This window comes from Myotis davidii, unplaced genomic scaffold, assembly GCF_000327345.1.
Source record: "Myotis davidii unplaced genomic scaffold, ASM32734v1 scaffold271, whole genome shotgun sequence".
Lineage (NCBI taxonomy): Eukaryota > Metazoa > Chordata > Mammalia > Chiroptera > Vespertilionidae > Myotis > Myotis davidii.
In genome coordinates, this window is record NW_006284839.1 from 1,243,518 (window position 1) to 1,259,012 (window position 15,495).

At 34.5% G+C, this 15,495-nt stretch overlaps 1 protein-coding gene across 1 annotated transcript in view; it reads right to left on the reverse strand.

The window, feature by feature from the left end:
* Positions 1 to 15,495, reverse strand: part of EXOC6 (exocyst complex component 6) — a 102,619-nt gene that overhangs the window by 67,235 nt on the left and 19,889 nt on the right. The window contains exons 11-14 of the mRNA XM_006755090.2: positions 14,864 to 14,935; positions 8,854 to 8,951; positions 7,155 to 7,260; positions 3,543 to 3,652 (exon numbers count right to left, since the gene is read on the reverse strand). Of these exons, the coding sequence (XP_006755153.1) occupies positions 3,543 to 3,652; positions 7,155 to 7,260; positions 8,854 to 8,951; positions 14,864 to 14,935 (386 nt within the window). The remainder of the gene's footprint in view (positions 1 to 3,542; positions 3,653 to 7,154; positions 7,261 to 8,853; positions 8,952 to 14,863; positions 14,936 to 15,495) is intronic.

Sequence of the window (15,495 nt, forward strand, 5' to 3'; positions counted from 1 at the left end):
CATAGGCTAACATTTTAGCACTACTTTACTTTTTATTTTAGTAAAATATTACTCTTACAAATCTATAAAGCACAAATATTTACACTAGTTTATTTTTAAAATACAAATAGAGCAAGATTTGATAAAGCATAGGTATTTCTCACCACTCTATAATGTTCTCCATTCTAATGCAAGCACTCTTTTCAATTTCTGCCAACCAAATTCTGGCAGATCTGAGTATTTTCCTCTAATTCTTTCTATCTAAAATCAAACTGAATGTGCCACCAGAAAAGCTTCAGGGTGATTTGACATCAGACTCTCAGAAAACTCTAATATGTCAGTATTGCCCCTAAACAAGCAATGTACTCACCCTGATTTAAAAAAAAGAGAGAGAGAGAGGTAGTTGCCAATTCCTCACTCAAATTATACTTAGAGAAATCCTGTATAACATTCTTCTCAGATAAAATATTTATAAATGAAAGGGAGAAATAGTTAATCTATCATGATAGATAATGTCTTCCTTTAACTTCCCTGAAATTCCTTGAATGCTAAGTCAGTGCATGCTTTTTCTTCCTTAAGTAAAAGCAGAGAAAGAAAATCTATCAGTATCTATTGTCCTATCTGTGCCAGCAAGATTTACCTGACAATACCAGTATTTCCCCCACACAGTTTTTATCCTAATTGACTATTTTTTCCCTTAACCCCTTGTCCTTTGAGCCTATAAACTGTACTCCTCCTAATTTTTAAAGAATACTTCATAATAATGAAATCTTAATATGTAGTAAAACTCCTAAAATATTTTACAGTTTAACCTCTGATGAAAAGGGAAAATTTCTTAGAGATCATATTAGTTTCAGATGTTTCCTCTACAACTAAATAACTGGGACTTTGTATGTCTATTCATAAAGTCACCTCATTCTCTGGCCTGCTTTTATTCATGTATAGAACATATGGTATATGGTATATTTGTACTATAAAAGCTCTGAAGTATCTTCTAGTTCTAAAAATCTAACTCCAAAATATGTTTAAACATAGTAAGAAAGCTTTAAACACAGAAAGTAATTTTTCCATAACCCTTTAATGACAAATAAAAAAGCAAACACAAAACATCTCTAAGCTTTGTTAAATGAATAGCACTGTTACAGAGTTAACTAGACAACTGAATAGTGAATTAACAAAAGTGATTAATATTTTCATCAAAGATAGAAGGAAAAAATTGACAATCTTTTCTGTTATAGCATTAGTACACAACATTCACCATTTAGAATGTTAGGAGTTGATAACAGATGAATGCATGAATTACTGTTTTCAAAGATGACTAACTATAACCAGAATCTATTTGAGAGTATATAAACAAATTCAAGCCTACCCGTGTGTAAGTCTAGTTGTTCCCTATCCCTTAATTTCCTCATCTAAGTCTTCCCAAATACTCTAATTTCAAGCTCTTGAAACTTCTTGAATATGTTCCTTCCTCTTCATCATCACTGATCCTGATGATTTCAGGATCCTTTTCTTGAACCACTGTCTTCACTTTTTCAATGTGACTGACTATTGTTTTAATCCCCTCCAATCTATCATCCACATTGAGGCCAGAGTAAATTTTCTACAATAGAACGCTAATCATGTCATTCCTTAGTTAAAAAGTCTTCAATAGTTCCCCCAGGCTTATAAAACAAAACACTCCAAGCACCAGTTTTACATCTAATATTGTAGTATCCCATCCTCTCCTAAATCCAATGTTTCTGGCATGTACCAGGCACTATACTGAGTTCTTTATACACATATATTATGTTATTTAATTGTTACAACCACCCACTGAATTATTTCCCTCACTTTACAGGAAACTGCAAGTTGAACAGATTAAGTCTCTTGCCCAAGGCCCTACTACGGCTAGTGGGTATCAGCCTCAAGACTCAAACTAAGAGAGATCAACCAAAAGACTTGTATGCATGAATATAAGCATAACCAATGGACACAGACAGTAGGGGGGTGAGGGCATGTGCTGGGGGGTGGGAGCAGCCAGGGAGAGGTCAATGGGGTAAAAAGGAGACATATGTGATACTTTAAACAATAAAGAATTTAAATTTAAAATAATAACAATAATAAAGACTTAAACTAAGGTCTGTTCTTAACCACTGCATTATACTGTCTCTGTATCAGATCAGAACTTCAGAATGTTAAAGGAAAAACAAGACAGTCATAACTGACTGGTGGCTCTCACAGTTCAAACTCCACTATTGAAAACTACTACTGTAATAGCTTGTTATTCCTTTTCAGTTAAGACTCATTTGTGTCCACTATTTTCAAATGCCAGATTCTACTGTGTGATTCTGCATGTTGTGCTGTATAGAGAATACGTTACCTCTAGTGAGTTTTATGACTGAACATAAAAACTAATGTCTTTAAAATACATCTTTAGAGACTTTGGAATAAGCGGCTAGGTATGTGATGAAGCTTAAGGCAGTGGTTCTTGAACTTTCAAGTGCATCAGAATCACCAGAGAACTTGGCACAACCCAGGGCCCCACCCTCAGGGTCTCTAATTCAGTATGTGTGAGGCTACATTTCTAACAGTTTCCCATGTGACACTAATGCTACTGGTCTGGGGATCCCGCGTTGAGAATCACTGGCTTGTAAGAAACACACAGCACAACATGCTATGCATTAGGCATTTGTCTTCCTTTCTTCTACTTTCCTCTCCAACTCATATTATTCAAGAACAAAAATTAAGAAATTCTATAAAGCCCTAGCCAGTTTTACTCAGTGGATAGAGCGTCGGCCTGCAGACTAAATGATCCCAGGTTTGATTCCGGTCAAGGGCACATGCCTGGGTTGCGGTCTCGATCCCCAGTAGGGGGCGTGCAGGAAGCAGCCGATTAATGATTCTCTCTCATCATTGATGTTTCTATCTCTCTCTCCCTCTCCCTTCCTCTCTGAAATCAATAAAAATATACTTTAAAATAAGAAAAGAAATCCTTTAAAGAATCCCTACTTACAGGAAAAAGCAGTGTAAGACCTAAAACCAGATACCGTTTTACCCTGGCAGAATACACATTTCTTTTTTCCATTTATTTAGACGTTGTTTAAATCCAAAACAATAATTATTACAGTAAGAGGCAGAGGGGCAACAAATTATAATTTAAAAACTGTCATTGATCTCACTGTTTCAACTTGAAAAATAAGTAACTCATATCTGAACTGCCTTTATGGCTTTTTCTAACTTAAAATTCAAAAGCATTTAACACTGAAGGGTATTTCCTGCTATTCAGTATACAAATTCAAAAGAATGGATTTCAGAGAGGGAGACATTATGAAAGCCAGCATCACCACGCTCTCCTCCACAGAGTATTCACTGAAATATATCATATGTTCGTTCCTTTTATGTCAGAAATTTTCACCGATATACCAGATTTATAACAACTTAATTCCATGTGTCACTAAAATATGGTAGCCTTTCCAATGAGATAGTAATCCACGAAAGAGTCATGACCTGGAAATCAAGTGTTAATGTTTCACATAAATAGCTATGATAAGGATACATTTCTTACTAGTTAGTAAACTTACCTCCGATGCAGTGACTCTGAAAATTTAAGGCTGGCATAAATAAATTCTTTAACTTGAATGTAAATATGAGGCACTGACTGAGACATGGGGAATTTCTTTGGGAAAGATTGCTGGAGAAAGAAAAAATTAATGTTGTTTTCAAAATTTTAGAAAAAGGCATTTTAATCACCTAAAAATATAAAAATTAAATTGACTGCACATTTGAATTAATAGTAAATACCTGCACCTTAAAGTCTACTGTTATATTTTTACATTATTTTTGATATTTTAAAGAAAACCAAAATATTTCTGAAGAAAATAATACAGCAATTTACCTTTTTCTCAAATCATATCATCAGACTTCTCTCAATCCCTCTCTGTTCTAATAAATATCCTGCAGAAGATGCCTAGCTGTCAGCTGTCTGCTTCTCTACATCCACAATAAAGTACAAAGAGTCAAGTTGGTCTTGAAGGTTATGGGCCAGCTTCCTGGCTCAGAGTCATCCAACAATTCTAAGACTCTCTTCACGCACCAATTCAAGAAGAAATCCATATCATTCCCTAACTCCTAGAATAGCTTACAACAGCTTCCTAACTATTATACCATCAAACACTGGTATGCAGCCAATGGTTTACAAACTGCGTTATCAGCCAACATCCATTAGCAAATTCTTAGTTTCCAAAAGGTAAACCCACTCCAAGATTTTTAACAAAAGCCACTTATCTATCTTCAAGAAGTCTAATCTACACTTCTGTCTCTGCATTCATTGCAATCTAGTTATATCAGTGAAAGTATACTCACATGGTCACTAATGACCTTGTGAATGTTAAATCCAGTGGACTTTTCCAGCTCTATGTTACTTGATTTATCTGAAGTTTCTGACACAGTTGGCTCCCTCCAGCTTCTTAAATGATCTCTCCTTCTTTCGTATTCATTTCCTTGGTATCCACTTCCTCTTATTTCTCTATCTTCTCTATCTCTTCCTCTAGCCATCCTTAATTATTGCTATGCCTTAGGGTCTATCCTACATCTTCAACTTTTTCCATACATACTGTCCTTAGATGATCTTGTCTACTCTCATGACTTCAATCACCATGCAAGTGCCAATATCTCCCAAATCTATAAATTCAGGCCAAATCTTTTTCCTGAAGTCCAAATCCATATATCGAACCACCACTTAGACACTTCCATTTGGCTGCAACACTTAAAATATAACACCCGTGTTTGATGTTATTTGAGACATACTCATAGATCCAAAAATGTAATTATCGTCCACTCCTCCTAAATCTGCTCCTCTTGTGTTTCCTATCTTGGTCAATGTTACCACCATCCAAGGCAGAAACTTGGTTATCATACTTGACCCCTCTATCTTCATCATCTCTCATATGCAAACAATCACCAACTGCTATTGTTTCTACCCCTTAAACATCTCTTAAATTCCATGGCCATAACTCTCACTCAAGTCACCGATTTCTTATCAAGATCCCCTGCAATAAACCCTTAGCTGACCTCCCTGCCACAGGTGTAAGGCTTTTTCCAATCCATTCTCCACACATTAGCCAGAGAGATCTATTTGGAAGATATTTCAGCCTTAAGAAATTATTTTAATGACATTAAAGATAGAATATAAATGTGTCCTTATTTTAGCCAAAGGGTTCTAATCAAATTATCAAAAGACTGACTTTTGCACATATGTTCAGTCTTACTCTTTTCTCATTCATAATTTACACTGTAAATAACTCGTCATTTGAGAGTTTCACATCTTTCCTAATAATTTTAATTAAAAAATACTTAAATTAGGAAAATAATTAAATATACACGCACACGCACATGCACACACACACACACACACACACACACATACACACACACACACACCCAAGAAATTATTACTAAATAATTTATGGGATTTCTTTATAAGCTGTCAAGTTTAAATTTTCCACATTGCCTTTATCTTAACAGTACAACTTCTTTTTAATGATAATATATGGACCAATAAATACAACTCCTAACAAATTTAAACCTACTATATATTTTGGAAGCACCCTACAAGCTAAGTCAAACATCCTTTTAACTATAAACCTATTTAGAATACTTTAGTATAATTAGAAGGAACATTAGAGATTATTTAGTTTAACCTCCTCACTTCACAGATGAGCCACAAATGCCCCAATAGGGTAAGTCACTTGCCCATAATAAGCCACAGGCAGAGCTGGTATATGAACCCAGACCATTGAGATACTACAGCCTGAATAAAGTTTATTACCAATAACCAAAACTAAACAAAACCAAGCCATGAGATGGAGAATATGTTGTTCATTGTAAAGGGATAACATTGTAAAGGAACAACTTTGATTGGGACTTTAAAAATATTGATTGAGCCTGGCTGGCATGGCTCAGTGGTTGAACGCTGAGCTATGAACCAAGAGGTCACAGTTTGATTTTGGTCAGGGCACATTCCCAGGTTGTGAGCTCAATCCCCAGTGTGGGGGTGCAGGAAGCAGCCGACCAATGATTCTCTCTCATCATTGATGTTTCTATCTCTCTCTCTCCCTCTCCTTTCCTCTCTGAAATCAATAAAAATGTTAAATAATAATAATAAAATAAAAATACAATCTAAAAAAATGTATTGACTGAGAATAATTATTCTGGTCTTGTGTGTGCATTAGAATCTAGCTATTAGGCTTATGCAATGGCAGTGTTAGCTGTAATCTAAAGGTATGCATTTAATTACTTGGTCCTATATTTAGTGACTATTACACATAATATGCTTAATTTATATATATATGACATAAAATTTACAATCACCATTCACACATTTTACTCAGAATTCACTTCTGTTCATTGTAAAGGGATAAGAACATAGAAAATGACTAAATTATAAAGAGCTGAAAAAATAATAAAGAATGTTGAGAAAAAAACAAGAATAAAGGGAATAAAAAGGTGACAATTATAGAAAATATGATACCCTTTTCCCTTGCGTTCTGATTCTACCTAGAAATACTAGGTAGGTACAGGTATGTGTGTTCATGTGTATACACACACATGTGCAATCATAGGTAGTCCCAGAATACTCTACATGGTGATGTATTTCCTTTCTGTATCCTGTCTTTTATTCACACATTTGATTTCAAAAGTACATATTCCTACTTCAGGAAAGAAATCAACAGGTGGCTACTGCCTTCACTCTTATTTAACCAAGATAAATTTTTTTGTAGAAGTACATTTCTAGAAAAAAAGCCACAAAAGATCTTCAACAGTGATAGACATTTCAAAGAAATACTCCTCTTTTTCCCTAGACTATACTTATTCCTATAATTTCCTCAACATTTAGTATATCTAATTTGGAATCCACCCAACATTAGCAACACCTGCCCAAAGAAACCACCTAACATTTGGGACAACTGTTGCTAGTATCCCCAGGAAAGTCCCTTCTTAACTTCACCAAAACAGTAACAGTCATAGTAGTAACATAATCTTTAACAAAACATAATTAATTTTCTTAAATGACACAACAAAAATTGCCTCAAAAAAAAGACATTCTCACTTACAGTGTCAGATTAATATTATGTAGCAATAAATACCCTAAGTTTATTTTCAAGAAAATTCTTGAATTAAAAACTAGCTTGTACCTTTTCAAGGTCTGGATCTTGAAAGGGAAATTTACTGATGACTATTTTATATTCTTCTTCATTAGTAATAGGGATGGGGCTATAATTATCTTCTTCAAAAATGTCCCTGTTAAGAAAGAAGAGGGAATTGAATTATCATTAGAGCCCTGAAGGACAATATATATTTTTTTAATTTACAACTATTACCAAAGCATTTTCAAAATTGATTTCAGAGAGAGGAAAGGAGGAGAGAGAGAAAAACATCAATAATGAGAGAGAATAATCAATCGGCTGCCTCCTGCACTACCTCTTTTCCTAAAATACTAAATATAAAAAATTGTTGATACTTATACATGATTCATCAAGACTGTCATATCCTTGGGACAACATTGTTCCAACATCACTCCTAAGAAATGTTATTACAAAAAGCTTAAACGAGGATTTTTCAGTGAGTGTTAATAGAAGTGCATCACCTTGTTCACTTAGATATTATAGAAAGAAAGACTTCTATCATAGTATTCATAAGGTCTGCCCTCTAGTTTTAAAAATTGATGGGGTAAATGCCAACCTGGGGTAAATCGCTTAACATATTTTCTAATTTAATTTCATCAAATATTATTGCCACGTAACTTCCATCATATTACAGATGACATAGATCTAAAATTTCATGATTGACCTTTTTTTCCAAATGAAGGAAGAAAAGGAGGGAAGGAGAGAGGGAGAAAGGGCGGAAGGAAGGGAAGTTTTTAGAATTTAAAAAGAAGGGAGATTTCTTTTTTTCATGGCAATAGAAAATTATATAGATATTAAAATAATTTGTCTATGCCCTATAGGCAAGTGGTTAAAGCAAAAATAATTTTCCTTATTAGATGCTTTCAAGATTTTAATCTAATTATGTTGTTTATAAAAATGGCACTCCCCCCCCCCACAAACAAAATTTAAAAGCATAAATTTCTAACACTAAATAAATACCTTTGAATACCTACAGCCTTTGACCCAATCACTTACTGGGAAAACAAACTACAGAGATTAAAACTAAAAGTAGTACATTTAAAAATTACAAGTGGTGCAGCTACTGTGAAAAATAATGTGGCAATTCCTCAAAATATTAAACATATATAATTCAGCAATTCCACTTCTGGGTATATACCCAAAAGAAGTGAAAACCGGGATTCAAACAGATATTTGTACACCAATGTTCACAGCATCATTATCCACAATAGCCAAAAGGTGGAAACAATTGAAATATCCATAGATGGAGCAATTATAAATAAAATGTGGTATATACATACAATAGAATATTATTCAGCCTTTTAAAAAATGAAATTTTGAAAGTCACTGCAGGACTTTCAAAGGACAAATATGTATTTAAATATGTATCCCACATTTATGAAGTACTGAGAGCATAGAGACAAAGTAAAATGGTGATCACCAGGGGCTAGAAGAAGGGCATGGGAGTTCTTGTTTAATTGGTATAGAGTTTAAGTTTGGGAAGATAAAAAGCTTCTGGAGAAAGATAGTGGTGATGGTTACAATGTAAATGTATTTTATGCCACTAAACTGTACATTTCTAAAAGGTTAAAATGGTAAATTTTATGTTATATATATTTTACTACAATAAAAAATTATTATAAGCATTTTTATTGCTAAATACAAAATCAATTACTTTAGCATTTGACAAACTTTTTCACCACATTAAGGCACCGTGGCTCAGACTAACCTGAAAACTGTAGCCCATTTCTTAAGCAGTGTTTCATTGTATTGATCTCTTATTTCAAATAAAAGGTCAAAAAGTCGGTTCACTGGAAAACCATAACCCTAAAACACACACATAAAAAACAGACAAACATTCATTTTTAAAATGTTCATTTTTAAATAAAATATTCATTTTTAAAATGTTGGAAATACTGGAGAATTGTTTGAAAGTAACCATTTACTATATCACATTATATGCCATTCCAACAGTATGAAAAAAAAGATAATCTTTTGACTTTCTATTATGTTGCATTAAGTAAGAGTCTAGAAAGAGTTTTATGAAGCTGGAATAATTTTGCCATTTCTCCCCTCTCTCTTTACTCTGGATTTCTTGGTTAGCCTTAAAAAGTATCAGAAGTCAGACTGGTGAAAAAGTTCAAGATTGATTATCTAAATAACTGTCTTGAGAAGGGGTCCCTAAATAGGATACAAGAAAAGGGAATATGCTGTCTAAAACACGCTAGCTTCCTTTTGCACCTTCAATGTTAGAGTGACTTTGTTGTACAGGGGAATTTTACATCTTTTCCTCAAACATACTTTATTTCCAAAACTTTATTTCTTTCCAACTCCAAATTCATTGAAATCTTACCCATACCAGGACCAAACATTTTCACTCATCTCACAGGTCTGTCAAGGTTTACCTCTTCATCTTAGTTCTTGATCCTATCTCATCCTGTTACAACCACTCCACGGATTATCTATTCATTCTGCTGTGCTCCTTTCTTTAGCTAAATAAATATGCTATGTGGGAAGAGCTCAGGAGATTTATCTCAGTGCAGTGGCGGATGCATTGGCGTGAGCACACTCCGCCTATACAAGCTTCCTCGGCACACCGGGAAGTGGCAGCGCCCACCTGAGCAAACCTCCTAGAGCCCCTACATAGTCCCCTGATCTTTCCTACTATTGGCTGCCCTAAGGATTGTGTAAACTTCTGATTGGTCCAAAATGTTATATATCCTGCTGCACTTACACAATAAACTTAGATCTGTGTCACTGAACCTGGTCTCCGGAGTCGGGCATGCTTCGTTAAGACTCCGTCGGCCTCACTCCCGCGGGATCCACTGCTTCATTCTGGCGTCCGTCCCACATGCTAAATCACCTCTCATCTTTAAGTCAAGAACAAAAAAGCCCTCCCTCAATTTTCTGTGCCCAGCCAGCTGCCTCCCTGTTACTCTTTTCATAGCCAAACCCTACAATAATCTAATTCCCATTCTCATTTCTGTATTAAAACTGCTCTCAACAATGACACAGATTACCTCCCAAATATGAAATTAAATGATCTCACTCTACCTTACCTCTTTTTCTTGAAACGCTGCTTTGAATTCTACAATACTCTCTCTCTTTGTTTTCTTAGCTATAAATAATGTAACCAGTTTCCTTTTTCTCCTATCTCCATCCCTCAATCGTTTCTTCTAACTTTCTAAGGCATCTCAAGTCTACTGACTTCAAACACTAGTTTATTATTCTAAATCTGTATCTCTGGCTATACCTCTGTAAATTCTAATTATTTAATTCTAACACCTATTAGACATCTCCAGTCAGTCTGCCAGAAAGTACACTCAAGTTAACGTATCTCCTCCCATTCCAACTAAACCAAGTGTTTTTCTTATTTCCTATCTCTGTTAATAATTCTATCATCAGTCCAGTTTATCAGGAAAAAAAACTTGAAAAGAAAGATCTAATCAGTTACCAAATTCTTGTGATTTCACCTCCTTTACGAATCTCTTTCAAATCTACCATTCTTCTCCATCATTTACTACCTTTCTTCCAGAAATATTCCCAGTGCCACTGCTTTATTTCATTTTTTAAACATCTCTTGCCTAGACCATTGTAAGAGCTTCCTAAACTGAAATTCCAACCATGTGTCTCAACTCAATCTATTGCCCAAACTCTCAAAGTTATCATTTAAAAGTATAAATCTGATCATGCCATTCCCCTGGTTAAAAACTATAGAAGGCTTACTAAAGTCCCACAAGATGTGCCACAGTCTGGGTCAAACTACATTATCAGTTTCAGGACCACTATTTTGCCCTTCTTTGCTCATACCCATATGCTATATATAGTTTCTGACACCATCAAGCTGTTCAACCCACCTCATGCTTACCACATCATACCTCTATCTATAGCTTACATGTTCTGTTTTCTCTGCCACTAATGCTCCTTCCTTCAATTCTACTTGAACTCATCCTTCAAAATCCAGCCCACATATCAACAATCTGTATACAGCCTTTCCCAATTCATGAAATTAGTTAGTTATTCCATCTTCTGTGACCCCAAAGCTCTGTAATTATTGCTATAATAATATATTATACTTCTTTTTTTACAACTAAAATTTCTTGAATCCAGGGATTTTTATATCCATAACATATTACTAATTTTTATGTCTCTATCATTATATGCACCATCTAGCTGCCAGCACTTAGTAAGTGCTCAAAATGTTAGTGAATAAATCAGTAAATGTTTACTTTTGATCTGCTTAATAGGCAGAAGTATTAATATGCTGGTATTACATTTTACTTTATTGTTTAGTCAGCTTTGTTTTAAGTGATAAAATAATGACATTAAAAATGATGACATTTAAAAATTGCATAATAAACCAAATAATATCCAATATCCTTTAATCAGTTTTTATGAAAATACCTTCCCCAATTCTTCAACTAATGGGTATAACTTGAAAAGCCAGTGTTTACTAATTCAGTAGAAGACCCACCTAATGCTCAGCTTGTCAATTTTCAATTAAATGAAAATACTGCAGGATTTCTGAATAAGTAAGGATTAGTATGTCTTCCTCAATCTTATTTCAAAACTGTAAGATTAGAAAGGTATACTTACGAAGGTTTATACACCCATCACTGTGACTTTTTAGTGCCTCTATTACCTGAATATTTTCTATTACTCTTCTTTGATTATCTGAAGAGTTCCTTGGAACCACATCAAATACTCTCTAGATTCAGCTGTACTCAAAATGCCAGTCTAAGATCAGTTTGTTATGGTTTACAAAGAGATAAGGAGCTTGCACCAGCACATAAATCAATTGGGGACTCCAATGAGCTATCACTTCATGTCTGTTAGAATAGCCATTCTAAAAAACACAAGATATAAAAAATGCTGGAGTGGATGTGAAGAAAAGGGAACCTTGTACACTGTTGAAGGAATTGTAATTTGGTACAGCCACTATGGAAAACAGTATGGAGGTTCCTAAAAAAAACACCTAAAGATAGAACTACCATATGATCCAGCAATTCCACTGCCAGGAAATGAAAACACTCATTTGATATCTGTACCCCTATGTTCATGGCAGCAGCATTTACAATAGCCAAAAAATGGAAACAACCTAAATGTCCATCGATGGATGAATGGGTTATGAAGTTTCGGTGTATATATATACAATGGAATATTATTCAGCCATAAAATAATGCAGAAATCCTACCATTTGCAATAACATGGATAAACCTGAAAGTATTACGCTAAGTGAAATAAGACAGACAGACAAAGACAAATACTGTATGATCTAACTTACATGTGGAATCTAAAAAAAAACACACCACAAAAATAAAACTCATAGAGAAAGAGATTAGACTGTGGTTACCAGAAATAGAGGGTAGGATGAGGAGAAACTAGAGGAGGGTAGTCAAAAGGTACAAACTTCCAGTTATAAGTACAACATGATGACTATAGCTAACACTGCTGTATGATATACAGAAAAGTTAAGAGAGTAAATCCTAGGAGTTCTCATCGCAAAAGGAAATATTTTTCCTTTTTTCTCTTTACTTTCCTTTTTATTGTTTCTACATGAGAAGATGATGTTAGTTGGACCAACTGTTGTAATCATTTCACAATATACATGTAAATCCTATAATCGTGGCTATATTCCTTAAAAGTATGTAGCGATGTATGTCAATAATTTCTCAATAAAACTGGAAAAAATATAAATCAATGCTGCTACGACCTACATCAAGAAAGTCCTGCTACAAAAAAAATGCCAATTGAGCTAGACTTTGTAATTAGTGATGTGGTTGTATTTATATTCTGACAAAAAGTTCCTTTTTATTATGGATCCATAACAGTTTGCAGTCTAGTAAAGATTTGCAGGGTGTGATCCCCAGACTAGACTTCAAATTGCAGAGCTTTAAGCATTAGGATAGCAAAACTCCCTGAAGTTACTTAGAGATAGGCCTAAAAAATTAAGGAAGTCTCCAATAAAACTACGCAAAAGTTTTTTGTGTCTTTCCTCCTAGAGAGATCAGTATTACATACACATTTGACACAAAATTTATGAAAACAAAAACCCCCACATTATTTTGGCCTTATAGTTTATAAGCCATACAAATAATAAAGCTATAAGGCAAATAAAATAATTTATTAAAGGAGCTTGTGGAATCTTCTACTTGGGTTTAAGAATAAAGGAGACCTGCCCTAGCCGGTTTGGCTCAGTGGATAGAGCGTCGGCCTGCGGACTCAAGGGTCCCAGGTTTGATTCCGGCCAAGGGCATGTATCTTGGTTGTGGGCACATAACCAGTGAGGAGTGTGCAGGAGGCAGCTGATCAATGTTTCTCTCTCATCAGTGTTTCTAAATCTCTATCCCTCTCCCTTCCGCTCTGTAAAAAATCAATAAAATATGTATTTTTTAAAAAGAATAAAGGAGACAATTATTATTCTAGAATGGAAAGACTCTTGTGATAAAGTAAACAGTTTAAATTTGCATTTCCCAAATTATATTTATAAAGCTCTAAACCTAATAGATTTTATAAGGGGAAAAAAGATTCAAGGGTCAAATATATTGGGAAAATGCTACATAATCACTTTCCTTTTGGAAATGCATGGTATAAATTTGCTGAGAAAAGCTTTCATGTAAAAGTCTGTTTTATTTTACTTAGAATTTCCCAAACATTTTTGAGCAAAGAAATTTTATGTAGGTAACATCTATTATCACACTTTGAAAAATGCTAGTCTATATTTCATAAAACATTATTTCAACCACAAAAAAATCCCGTTAAGTTTAAGCCTGAAAACAATATGCAATCGATTTTTTATGATCAGTGACAAAGGAGGAGGGATGAGCTTAAAACCTTGATACTGAAAAATCACAAAGACACTGATTTTTCAGATAATTCAGCTTTAATCTTAGTTTTAAAAAAAGACTCAAAGAAGTAAAGTGATTTGCTCACAGTCATAGCACATCTGAAATTAGGAAGGAAATGAGTGAATACAACTGTCAAACTATGCGTTTTCATAATTATCACATTTAAAACTCAAAACAATTCTGAAAAGTAGTAATAAATCTATTTTCACAAATGAGGATATAAAGTTTAGAAAACTTGTACTAGTAAATATACAATTATTCAACATCAGAGACGGAAAATTAACTCAGTGTCTGTGTGACTTCCAGGGCCCATGATCACTGTCCTAAGGCAGAACATGTATCTCCTAATTTCTAGTACAGAGTTCTTTTTATTGCACCATGTTTTTTGTTTGTTTGTTTAGAAATAAAGTTACTAGGTTGTTTTATTTTTTAAAGATTTTTAAAAGTGATTGAGAGAGAGAGAGAGAGAGAGAGAGAGAGAGAGAGAGAGAAACATCGCTGTGAGAGCAAAACATTGATGGGCTGCCTCCAGTATGCCCCCTACTGGGGATCAAGCCTGCAAACCAGGCATTTGTCCTGACCAGGAATCGAACAGGCAACTTTTGGGTGCATGGGATGGCACCCAAACAACTACAAAAATACTTTTTCTATTCTAACTGAATGACCAATATTTAAAAAGATGGTAATATTCCATGGGCTCTGTCCAAAGTTCATAATAAGGCAGGAAGCTGTATAAAAAATCCTGGATAAATGCTAATATATAAGTAAACATTTGGTTACTACTATTTTATTACCATTAATCCACAATAAATTAAATGAGCATAGCCTATTATTTTGTAAATCTTTAATTGCTTAAAATAGTCATTAATTGAATGTTAGAGTATCACCCACCTGCAAAGTATCTGCAAATATTACAATGAGATTCTTCAGCTCCAGAACAAGATCAGGATCAGTGCAATAAGACTGTGGTGCGAGGGGGGGGGGGGGGGGGGGTTGATATAGGAGTGGAAACAAACAAATAGAAAAACCCAGCGTCATTAGGTTAAAAACTAAGAATTAAAACCTGAATTTTTTCCCTTTAATCTGCCAGACTTACAATAAATTTTGAATCTTGGTTATTAGTTAGATCCACAGCTGGCTTTCTCTAATTAGTAAAATTTCTTAGTGAAAGATCATTAAAATAAGGTATCTACATATCTGTATTAAAAGATTTTCCTAAAATGTGCACATAGTAAACTTTGGTTAAAGCAATGGCACTCATATTTCTACTAGTTATTTTCAAATGAAAAAAATGGATTTTAAATATATATACCGTATTTGCCGGCGTATAAGACGATTTTTTGGCCCTGAAAAATATGCCTCCAAGTGGGGGGTCGTCTTATACGCCAGGTACACTTCAGATAGACTGCCCATAGTGCTTGCCCCGTGCCATAGTGGCCTCCCGATGCCCGCCCACTTCATTCCACATACCGTTCAGGCATCAGCAGCGCTGCTGGGTGTATGCTCGGCTGTTATGCGATTTT